Source organism: Equus asinus, chromosome 27, assembly GCF_041296235.1.
Source record: "Equus asinus isolate D_3611 breed Donkey chromosome 27, EquAss-T2T_v2, whole genome shotgun sequence".
NCBI lineage: Eukaryota > Metazoa > Chordata > Mammalia > Perissodactyla > Equidae > Equus > Equus asinus.
In genome coordinates, this window is record NC_091816.1 from 6561324 (window position 1) to 6573604 (window position 12281).

Here is a 12281-nt window from a genome sequence, read left to right on the forward strand (position 1 = left end):
CGCTGGGTGATGCTCTCAGAACCACGCAGAGCGGCCTCTGCCGCTTCCTGGATCGCTGACCCGGCGGCGCGAGGCGGCAGCTGAACGCCTGCCCTGCGTGCAGTTCCGCCGGTGCCCGCCAGCCCGCGCTGGGGAGACCCGGTCCCGGGGGCGGCCCTCGCGTCCCGCCGCAGCGGCTGCCACGTCAGCGCGTCGCGTGTCCCTGCGCTGCGCGGGCCGGGCGGATGGGGAAGGCGGCGGCGGCCTTCAGGGCCGAGCTGGGCGTGCGGATCGCGCTGTTCGCGGCCTTCCTGTAAGCGGTTTGCGGGTCGGACCCCGGGGCCCCGGCCCCCTCGCGCACTCGGGCGCTGCGACCCATAATGAGGCGGGCAGGGCCCCGCTACCTCAGCAGGCCTGGGGCTCTCCTGGAGGGGCGGCCATCGTCCGAGGAAGCAAGCCAACGTGCCCTGCGCTTTTTTGTTCCCCCTTTAGGGTAACAGAGCTTCTCCCTCCCTTCCAGAGGCTTATCCAACCGGAGGAGATGTGGCTTTACCGGAATCCGTATGTGGAAGCAGAGTATTTCCCTACCAAGCCGATGTTTGTGCGTGGAGAACCGGCCCTTTCTTCTGACCCTTAAAACTCATTACTGAGCTCAATGCCAGGAAGGGGAGGTGGCCGCTCTGGCTCCAAAATGATCTTCCTATCGCTCCTTTTGTTGGTGTGCTAGATTTTGCTTCCTCATGTTTAAGATCCACATTTGGAGAGCAAAATGTCAGACTGTTTTGGCTCAAGAGGCGTTCTGTGAGGTCTGTTCCTTAGCATGGTCTGGTCATTCAGACTGGTGGGCGATAGTGTTACTTACTGGTGGGGCTGCCTGGGGCCCAGTTCACCCACAGACAGACACTGAGACGGCTGCTTCCATGTACAGGGGAACAGTTAGGTCTGAGATGTGAGTTTTCTCACTTCCATCCCTCTTCCCTACAGGAGGTACTTTAACAACTAGTTGTGTGGCGTTGTATTTGTGCTTTGGTTTTGTTTTTTAAATCTCTGACATATTCTGGTTCAGGTCATTGCATTTCTCTCTCCACTGTCTCTGATCCTCCTGGCCAAATGTCTCAAGAAGGCAGACACGACAGACAGCAGACAAGCCTGCCTGGGTAAGAGCAAACCCTTTCTGGCTGTTGTCATCGTATCTTCTTGGTGCTGGAATGAAAAGGCAGGAGTGGTAGGGGTCAGCCACCGGAGTCGTGGCCTCAGTGAGTGGAGGCCACTGAGTTCTGCATCCTAAAGTAATTATACCTCCCCTGTACCCTACTTGTTACAGTGTGAGACAGAAAAATAGAACTTGGTTAACCTCACAGGTGCGCCTAAATGCACTGGATTATTTGTACCTCAAAATGTCTTCAGCCGAGTACAGAAGTTCTCCCTGTACTACAACAGAATGGTCATTGAGGGCAATTATTTTAATACTCAGCTCTGCTTGGAGCCTGACCATCCCTATCTATCTCAGAAATACCATGGCTGCTCTCTTAATGGGACAATGACCATGTCATTCCTCCCTAGGCAGATTCCACTAACAGTAAGTTTCTTTGCTTTCCAGCTGCCAGCCTTGCCCTGGCTCTGAATGGTGTCTTTACTAACACAATAAAACTGATAGTGGGGAGGTAAGTGACAAGAGTTAGCCACCCCAGTGTGTGCCTCAGCCCTTACCCCATCAGGAGAGACGGTTAACGGTACTCCACTACACATCTTTCTCTTTCTCCTTTTCTCCTTTATTCTCGGTCTGTTCTTTTCTCATTTAACACTTTCTCCCTTCCCTATACATTAGTCCTGTGGGTGACACTTGGGCTCTTTTCTCCCTGAATGGCATTTCCTACTGACAAGCACAGCAGAGCTGGTGTCCTCTAGAGCACCCCTGAAGCTGCAGTGGGGCTCGCTCCTTGCCCCAAAAAAGTAATCATGTGCTGGAATGGCTGGTTTTGTTCCAATTTAAAGTTGACCCTGGAAGTAAGGCTTTTCTCTTAATAATGACTATCCTAATCCAGTTTCATTATTTTGCCTGGGGTACTATTTGACCAACTGTTAAGAGGATTACTGATGTCTGATACAACCAAAAAACAATTTCTGGAGCTGTAAATGACCCGTGTTCAGACCTTGCTTATTTCTTCCAGGCCACGCCCAGACTTCTTCTACCGCTGCTTCCCCGATGGGCAAGGCCATCCTGAGCTGATGTGCACAGGAGACAAGGACGTGGTGAATGAGGGCCGTAAGAGCTTCCCTAGTGGACACTCTTCCTGTATGAATACCCTGTGGACTCTACTACGCTTTTTTTTTTGAATCATTGAATTTAACCTAGGAAGTTTGTGAGGATAGGAACAGAACATCTCACCACTCTTGTTCTTGTATCTAGAAATTGGAGAAGCCCCCTTCTTTAATAACCCTGGGAGTTCACAAGCCTGAGCCTCAAATATTAGGGTAAATATTCAAGGACAGAGGAGGTAGTTTACTTTCATGAGATTTGAACATTATTGTTGTATTATGTGCCTAGATTCTGCAATCTTGTACAAGTCATAAAAATATTAACCTTTACTGACGAGTTACTGTGTGTCAGGTACTCTGGAAAGCATTTTAGATTCTTACATCACTTGATACAGTAACAGCCCAAGGAAGGAGATACTATTATTTTTGATTCCCACTTATACATGAGGAAACTAAGGTACTGAGAAGTTAAGTAACCTGCCCAAAGTCATTTAGCTAGTATGCTAAAAACTATTCTCACAGTAAATATTGCTAACTTTGGGACACAAATAAAGTCCTTCATTTTTCCTTTTGTTTCCTTCTCCCTCATAATCAATGATCTACACCAGAAGTATGCAAAAAAGGAATAAAACATGTTCGTGCCCCCTGGCCTCCTATTTGCAGATAAATGAGGAGGCTTCCTTTAAAAGAAATATACGTTTTCTCTCTTCTAGTTGCATTTGCTGGTCTGGCCTTTGCTTCCTTCTACCTGGCAGGGAAGTTACATTGCTTCACACCACAAGGCCGTGGCAAATCTTGGAGGTTCTGTGCCTTTCTGTCACCTCTACTTTTTGCAGCTGTGATTGCACTCTCTCGCACCTGTGACTACAAGCATCACTGGCAAGGTAAATAAGGTATTCATGCCATGGAAGCTTCCATGTTTCACTCATTTTATGCCCAGCACCTGGTACAAAGGAGATACTCTCTAAGTGTCTGCTGAATTAATAAACAAATAAGTATGGGACGATCTGGGTTCTGTACTCAAAGAGTAAGCATTTTTAGCCATATGGAAGATGAGAAAGCACACTGTTACCTGTTAGAGAGATTAACAATGAGGAATGTCCTAATTTCTCCATTATTCTGAAGGATTGTAAGTTCAGAATAACTATATGAATTTTTTACAACAAAGTTAAAAAAAAAAAGCTCAATTTACTGTCTTAAAATCAAGTTCCCTGTCATGAAATTTCTGTTCAGAAACAAAAGTAAAATTCAACAAAACATACAATTGTAATTAAACCAAAGAAATTTAAGTAAATGATATAGTAAAATATCCAAATTACAAAATATCTTCCTAGAAAACGCACAATTCAAAAAACAAGCAGAGAGTATTGCCCGGAGATCCTTAGGAGCCCTGTTTTAAAGAATAAACCAGGGACCAGCCCCATGGCCGAGTGGTTAAGTTTGCGCGCTTCGCTTCGGCAGCCCAGGATTTCGCCGGTTCGGATCCTGGGTGCGGACACGGCACTGTTCATCAGACTATGCTGAGGTGGTGTCCCACATAGTACAACCAGAGGCACTCACAACTAGAATATACAACTATGTACTGGGGGGCTTGGGGGAGAAGAATAAAAAAAAAAAAGAAGATTGGCAACAGTTGTTAGCTCAGGTGCCAATCTTTAAAAAAAATAAACCAATTTTTTGCAGAGATGTAACTCTTGAAGAGTTTATTCCTTCCTCTAGAACTCTTTCAATGGTGAAAAAAAAAGTTGTTAATGGCATTTAGTGAAACGTTGTTATTCTTCTGAATTAAAAATATTCAATCTTATCCCACAACTAGAATGACATGCAACTAAGATATACAACTGTGTATGGGGGTGGTTTGGGGAGATAAAGCAGAGAAAAAAAAAATATTCAATCCAGTGTGCTTGGGGAAAATATTGTTATACTTACTTAACTAAAGATGTGTTTCAACTTGGTGTTTAGAGAACAACCTGATAATCATAATCCTGTAACTGTATGATAAAACTGAGAAAGCCTAAAGAAATCATAAACCTGGAATTGAGGTTTTTTGCAACCCAAACAAGTGGAATAACCTAGAGGGCCAAGTTCTCTTTACTATGTGTTATCTAACATGATTTAAGAGCCCAATATGATTCAGAGAAGACCTCATCTCCTCTCTCTCCAGATGTACTAGTTGGATCCATGATTGGACTGACGTTTGCCTATGTCTGCTACAGGCAGTATTATCCTCCTCTCACTGACCCAGAATGCCATAAACCATTCCATGGCAGACCTGCACTTCCCACCGCACAGAAGCAGCCTGGTGATCCTCATCATTTTGATATTTAGAAATTGGAGCTACCTCAACAGGGAAATAAGTGAATCAGCCCTTCTAACTGGACTATGCCTGAGACAAGAATTTCTGACCTGTTTACCTCTTAAGAGTTAAGTGAGGACATAAGCACATTCCACCTCCATATGATCATGCCATTCTGCCCCTACTCACAGGAATTTATCATGAGGAGTCAAGGTTCTTTTTCACTACTGTAAGCCTCACATTCTGGTAAAAAGATCTTTCAGTAGTCCTCCAACAGCGTATGAATCTGTCCATCAAATTGGTATTCCAAGACAGTGTTTTTACATTTAATTAAAATGCCATTCTTGGAAGGATCTTATCACAAAGAAGCCTTTACATAGCCCCACTTTATCCTAGAAATTAGAGTTATCAAAACTTAATTTCCATTTTCCGTAGCTCAAAATCTTAAAATCTAGGGCATGACCAATTAATTATTTTGACTCTGTTTACTTTCTTGGGTAATAATTCCATAGAGCCTTAAATAGGAAAATTTCCAATTCTGGCTAATTTACCACTGTCATGCATATCTTATCTAAGTCCAGCCAGATACTGCTGTCCATTTTGAACACTGTGAACATAAATGATCTGTTGAATTACTAAGTAAACACAATAAAAAACAAAATGGGCAGGAGTGGGGCTTCAGTTCTAACAAGTGATGATTACTTCTACCTCGTTTGTCCTTCACTGTGCTCATGAGCTTCTTTCCCTCCTTTCATGACTGAAGATCTGCCCAAATGCATCAACTTTGCCAACTGGCTAAAGCAGGCAAGAAAAATTAAGAAAAATAACAGATATCAATATCTGGAGGACAAATGAATCTTTTTCTGTCCCTTCTTCACAATGGGATATAAACAACAATTACGAGACATCATCAGAACTGATGCTGTAGTACCTACAACTTTCCTTTTATTGTGATTATACTTTATTTTTATTTTTTATTTTTTTGAGGAAGATTAGCCCCGAGCTAACATCTGCTGCCAATCCTCCTCTTTTTGCTGAGGAAGACTGGCCCTGAGCTAACATCCATGCCCATCATCCTCTACTTCATATGTGGGACGCCTACCACAGCATGGCTTGCCAAGCAGTGCCATGTCCGCACCTGGGATCCAAACCAGCAAACGCTGGGCAGCCAAAGCAGAATGTGCAAACTTAACTGCTGCACCACTGGGCTAGCCCCATGATTATACTTTAAATATCACCTTGTCTTATGTATTTCTTTCTATAACATCCTTTCAATGTATCTTTTTTCTTCAGTAAATGTGATATTCAAATAAAATAGTGAATGTGCTTTTTTTTTTTTTTGGTACTTAAAGTACCATTCAAGAGCTCGAACATTTCCAAAGTAAACCACTGGAGTCCCCATCGGTCATAAGTGATTCGACTTTCTACAGTAGTGGCTGCTGTTTGTAATACCAAAGGACAGTCTTGGCATTTCCCTTATCATTGTCATGCTCTAAATTCTGAACTACATCTGCCTGTGACAACGAAAACACGAGTCAAGGGAAAAGAACTTAAATATTAGTTCTTTGCCCAAAACTTTTATTTTTTAAACTTGGTTTAGTGATATATAGGGGAAGAGAAAATGGTTATTGTATTAATTTTCTTTATTTTATGATGGATGGAGCCAGGTAAAAGTAGGCAACTGGTCAATATGGTTTTATTTCAGTATTTACTAAAGTTTTAAATATCACATAAAAAACAAACATTTCAAAAACTGCAAAATATTAGAAAGCTAATCAGTGCTATTAATCTTCCCATGCAAACGATCTCTTTTGCTGAGATAAGCAATACCAATTCTGCAGCTGGAAATATGTATAAAATGGTACTCTACGAGGGTTTAAAAATAGGTTTAGTCAAGAGATTGCACATGATACAACCAAAGTAGTGTAAATGATATACAACTAAAGGATTTAAATCAAGCTTATTACCCTGTATAATACACACCATGATAATACCACAGGTGGATAGACAAGATGTACAGTTGTTTTACAGTTATCTGCCCCTCACCACGAGGAAACATTTCTTAGTAGAAACAGTGGTTTATCTAGCTATCCAGGGTTATGCTGTTCATCTTTGGTTACAGGTAAGGACTCTTGCCTGTCCTTTGGTTTACTCTTAAATAGTACCTACTCTGCTAATATGAAGAGTAAATTTAAATTTGAAGACAACTAGGAAAAACCTTCCCCTTTAATATATATTGAATGCTACTTAATTCTCAGTAACCTTTACTTTAAACTCAGAGTTTACATAGTAAAGAAAATAAAGTATTGCCTATATCTGAAACTTCTTAGTGGCTTAGTCAGCATTAGTCTAAAAGCAGATGGACAAGGAAAGGCCAGGCTCTGACCTATACCCCAACCTTCCCTCTACCATCTCTAGAGTGACAGTCATTAACCTTCCCTTTCCTTTTCTCTCCAGAAAGGGATAAAGACCACTGCTGTCAAAGGGATGGCTTAAGTGAATGTTAAATGCCATTGCTTTAGATATCATGATACATTTACAAAAAACAAAACAGCTTCCCTGCCTATGCCACTCTATGAACAAGAGCCTGTGGAAATCTGAGAGGAGTGTAAAGGAGTATCACAAAGACAACTGCAAAGACAATGAGAAACTCTGACCACTGGGGAAGAAAATACTGCCAGCACAGTGGGGAGCAGATGCCTTGTAAAAAATTAGTCTACATTCACCCATCTTCTTCAAGGTACATCTCACTTTGCATATTCTAACACTGACTCTGCAACAGCTGTTCCTTAGCCGCTATAGGGACAGGGTTTTTCTTTCCTCCTAGCCAACCCTACCTGCTCAACCAACACTGCTTGTGCCATGATCTTTTACATAAGCATTCTGGATCATGGGTACCTAAGGCAATGATGTTTAAAAAAACATTTTTAAAGAAGACACACAACACAACCTTCACCCAAGTGGATGTGGCAGGTGACTTACACAAATTCTGTTTCACCATAAATGCACCACTAGATTTCATTTATAACCTAAGCAGTCTGTCAAGGCTATGTCATTTCAAGTTTGGCAGCTTTTGTAACTTTACCTTCAACTTAAGAACAGAAGCTATTATCAGATAACAAGTCAGATTTTATCTAGAGTTTCCTAATTTGAAGTATGATATAAAAGGGCAGGTCTAGGATATATCACATCTTGGCTTTATAAAGGTGCACCTAATGTGAACATATTGTCCACTTTAGACTCTTATAGCAGCTCAAACAGCTGTAAAAACAAGGAACAACATCAGTGATTCCTAGCAATAAATTTGTCAATCAGCTGTAAAAAGAGTAAACAATACTCTCTTCAAGCCACATTTTAGTCTTTCTTCATACAGTACTAGGAAAGAAAAGCTAACTAGAAATAATTTGTCTTTTCCATATCCACTTGGACTTAGTCTTCAAACGCAGAGAAAACCAATGAGAGGAGTGTACCCCAACATGCCTTCTGAATCTCAAGAGTCGGCTTCCAAACTAGAACCTTTTCTGAAGATAAGCAACAATCTCCTAGAAAAATTTCTACCCAATCCAAAACAAATCAAACTCTGAATAGACTTTATGCCATCTCAGTAATAAGTAATAAAGTGTGGTACCTATATACTATCATCAAAGAATTAAAGATGCAAACCACCCCCAGCTAAGAAGAAACAATGGCAAGTGTTAATATGAAGCCAGTGGTAAAAAGCAACAGGGTCTTCCCTTGCTTTTCCACTCACTTCCAAAAAGGAAGATTATCTCCCAAAGACCCCAATGGTGAGTTAGCGTCAGGCAACATGCAGGAAACGACGCAGCTGAGGAGAAGAAAACTGCAGCAACAAACAGGTGGATTTTCTGGGGAAGGATCCCTCAATGTCCGTCTAGGGGAGAAAGTGGAAAAAAGGTCATCATGCAGTCACAACCAGAAAGCAACCAGGGAGAATGCCAGAGTCTAATACACAAACTTTCTAGTTATCCATCTAAAAGGCTGAGTAATTTAAATCTCAACATGGACTGTAATTAAAATTATAACTGTTGCTATGGTAACTCTTAGGTAATCAGAACTCTTAAGATTCTGAGTTTAGATCCTAAAAATGACAAGTATTAATGGACCATATCACTAGCAAAACACACACACGGACCTTCTGTGAAGTAGGCTATCACACTTTTTCCCCATGAATTTTAACCAAAGTCCTTCTACAAATGAGCAATAACCTAGATCTTGGAGACAGGCAAGAGAAAAGTCTATTTCTGTACTTTGGAGCCTGAGGCTCCACAGTTCCTTATAACACGTTAACATACAGGAACTACGTTGCATACATGACATTTAAAACTTACATGAAGCAGCCATAGATGGTTCATTTTTACTGTAAAGGCTGATCAAGGAAGATACCCTTGGTTTGGTAGATTTCTTTGAGGACCAGCAATACTGTATCTTCAGACTCCCTATAAAGAGAAAAAATTATGTTGTAAAAAGAAGGAACTAACCTTTGTACTAGATGCTTTACATATATTGTCTCATTTAATCTACACAACCACCATGCAAGTTCATTTTTTACTACTGCAAAAAAACCAGACTCAGAGATGACGTAATTGGCAGTAGTGTGGAATGTAACCTTCTATCAAAGAAGTCTAGCCTTATGTCTGGTAACATAAAAAAGCCAGTAGTAAATGACCAAAAACCGTTCCCTTTCCATCGAGCTCATTCTTGGAACAATATGGAAGAGCCACCCAGTTGGTCACCTTGATTTTTTAAATGTTACTTACTTTTTTAAAAAAATAATACAATCATATAGTTCAAAATTCAAGATATGAAAGGGTATAATACTAAAGTCTCCCTCCCGTCTGTTTCTTAACCACTAGTTCCCATCCTCTGACAACCAATGTTACCAATTTCTCATGCATCTTCCAGATATTATTCTGTGTGTGTATAAGCAATTATTTATATACAGTACACAAAGATATCTGATTATAAAAAATAACATTCCTGAAGGATTGCCTTAAAGATACAGATATGGCTCAACATTTCCCTGGATCCATGGTTCAACATTTTCTGGGTCATGGATCTATTTGAGAATCTAATGAAACCTATGGATTGCTCCCCAGAAAAAAATCACATATACATATATGCCCAAAATTATAAATAGAATTTCACTGGATTCATAGACTTTCTCTCCCCTACAAATTACATACACAGATCTGAGGTTAAGAAATTTCTCCCATGCCACCAAGGAGGGATTAGCTAAATCAGATATTAAAATTGTGTGATCCTGGTACATAAATAAATGTATTAATAGAAAAGAATAGGAAGTTCAGAAATAGTGCTAAATACATATAGTAATTTAATATAATAAGGTTAGAATCTCAAATCTATTAGCAGTGTTGCTACAACCAGACAGCCATCTGGAAAATGACTTGGATCAATCTACGCATTATTATTAGGATAAATCTGAAGTGAAGCAAAGATTTACACGTAAAAATTAAACCATAAAATACCAAAATAAACTGTGGTAAGGAATTCTTTGGAGAGTAAGGAAGATGTAGTATGACGCAATTCCAGAAGCCAAAAAGGAAAAATCAACAAATTTGACTACATAAAAATCAAATTTTTCTACTTAGCAAAAACCAATGTATGCAATGTCAAAGACAAATGGGAAAAGGTATTTGCAACTCACTTCACAGACAAATAAATAAAACAAGACCAACATTTCAATATAAAGAATAAAGGGTATAGGTAATTCACAGCAAAGAATATAGAAATGGCCCTTAAATATATGTCAAGATGCTCAACTTTATTCATAATAAGAGGAACTCAGTATTTTTTTAGTAAAAGGCAAAAATTTATTCGATCTAAAGAGAAATAGGAGCATAGGAGGAATGCAACTTAAAACTACAGTGTGCGCGATACGTACACCAAGAACTACAAAACAGTGTTTAAAGAAAACCAAATACACTGAGAGAGATTACGTCCATGGATCAGAAGACTGAGTATTATTAAGATGCCAATCTCCCCAAATTGATCTATAGATAAAATACAATCACAATCAAAATCCCAGAAAGCTTTTTGGTTGAAATTAACAAGCTCATTCTGAAACATACATGGAAATGCAAAGGACCAACAATAGCTAAAATAAATTTGAACATGAATAATAAAGTTAGAAGATTCACAATACCTGATTTCAAGACTTATAAAGCTACAGTAATCAAGACAGTGTTTTACCGGCATAAAGACAGACAAATAGATCAATGGAACAAAGCAATTCAATGGTTTCTCCATCTGGATAAACTTTTCAACGAATGTTGCTAGAACAACTGGATACCATATGCAAAACAATGAATCTCAATTCTTATCTCGCACCATATTAAAAAAATTAACTCAATCAAAATGGATCATAGACCTAAATATAAAAGCTAAAACGATATAAATTCCAGAATACAGGAGAAATCTTAACGACTTTGGAATTTGGCAAAGATTTCTTAAATATGTCAAAAAAGCACAAACATCAATAAACCGGATTTCATCAAAATCAAAAACTTTTGCTCTTCAAGACATACTGCTAGAAAAATGAAAAACAAACCACATCCTAAGAAAAAAACACATATGTGAAAAGGACTTGTAACTAGAATAAACTCTTGCAACTTAATAAGACAATCCAATTTTTTAAAGGGGCAAAAGATTTGAACAGATAATTCAGCAAAGAAGTATGGATAGCAAACACACGAAAATATGCTCAACATCATTAGGAAAATGCAAATTAAAACCATACATGAGGTGCCATTACAATCCATTTAGAAAGGTTACGAGACAAATCCTAAGACTGATCACACCAAGTGTTTTCAAGGATATGGAGCAATCAGAACTCTCAAACACTGCTGAAGGGAATGGAAAATGCTGGCAGGAAAAGAGTTTGGCAATTTCTTTTAAAAATACTCTAACCATATGACACCCAGCCATTCCACTCCTAGCTACTTACCCAAGAGAAATTAAAGAATATGTCCATACAAAGTCTTGTACATGAATGTTCACAGCAGTTTTATTTGTAATTAGCCAAAAACTGGAAACAACTCTAATGTCCATCAACAGTGAATGGATAAACAAATTGTGGCATGTTCATATGACGGAATATTACTCAGCAATAAAAAGGAGAGAACTACTGGTACACACAACAACATGGATGAATGCAAGAAGCCATACAAAAAAAGACTATATAGTATGATTCCATTTATATAAAAGTCATATGCAAACTAATCTATAGTGACTGAAGCAGATCAGTGGTTCTCTGGAGATTGAGACTGGGGGGAGGAGTAAAGGAGAGAAGAATTAAGGGCACAAGGAAACTTTTGGGGTTGATGAATATGTTCACTAATTTGATTGTGGTGATGGTTTCACAGATGTATATGTCAAAACTCATCAAATTTGTACACTTTATGCGGTTATTGTACATAAATTATGCCTCAAAAACTGTATGTATAAAATATATATATACATTACAGTGAGGGACCATTTTCACCCTACAAATTGGCAAAGATTTAAAAAGTTGATAGACCTGTGTTGGAAAAGCTGTGGAGAAACAGACACTCTCATACATTACTGGTGAGAGCGTGGAACAACCTCTACTTGGCAATAATTATCAAATATTACAAACATATGTATCCTTTATGCCAGCAATTCCAATTCTAAGTATTTACAGACACACTCATGAATAGGTGAAATGACATAAGGTGTGTAAAGAGCA

The 12281-nt window shown here is 39.4% G+C and overlaps 2 protein-coding genes across 22 annotated transcripts in view; one reads left to right on the top strand and one right to left on the bottom strand.

Moving 5' to 3' along the window:
- DDHD2 (DDHD domain containing 2) overlaps positions 1–12281 on the bottom strand; it is a 36364-nt gene that overhangs the window by 6856 nt on the left and 17227 nt on the right. For 4 of the 9 annotated variants that reach the window (XR_011498881.1, XR_011498882.1, XR_011498878.1 and 1 more), the window contains 2 exons: positions 8884–8991; positions 6160–8426 (listed from right to left, as the gene is read on the bottom strand). Coding sequence is in view for 3 of the 9 variants with exons in the window: in XM_014831070.3 (XP_014686556.1) it covers positions 8910–8991 (82 nt within the window). In the remaining 6 variants the exon portion in view is untranslated. Of the gene's footprint in view, positions 1–682; positions 1183–6159; positions 8427–8883; positions 8992–12281 lie in introns of those variants that run through there. The other 5 variants (XR_011498883.1, XR_011498879.1, XM_044762070.2 and 2 more) reach the window with 2 other exon arrangements.
- Positions 170–5849, top strand: PLPP5 (phospholipid phosphatase 5). 13 transcript variants are annotated; one of them, XM_044762175.2, is made up of 7 exons: positions 170–292; positions 472–580; positions 1046–1136; positions 1580–1643; positions 2151–2275; positions 2952–3122; positions 4381–5849. In XM_044762175.2, exons 1-7 carry the CDS (start codon positions 225–227, stop codon positions 4476–4478), a joined length of 726 nt encoding a protein of 241 aa, XP_044618110.1. In that variant the 5' UTR covers positions 170–224; the 3' UTR covers positions 4479–5849. The 13 variants fall into 13 exon arrangements, with proteins under 13 accessions (XP_044618110.1, XP_014686563.1, XP_044618102.1 ...); XM_014831077.3 differs by having other exon boundaries at positions 4403–5849; XM_044762167.2 differs by having other exon boundaries at positions 2151–2245; positions 4403–5849.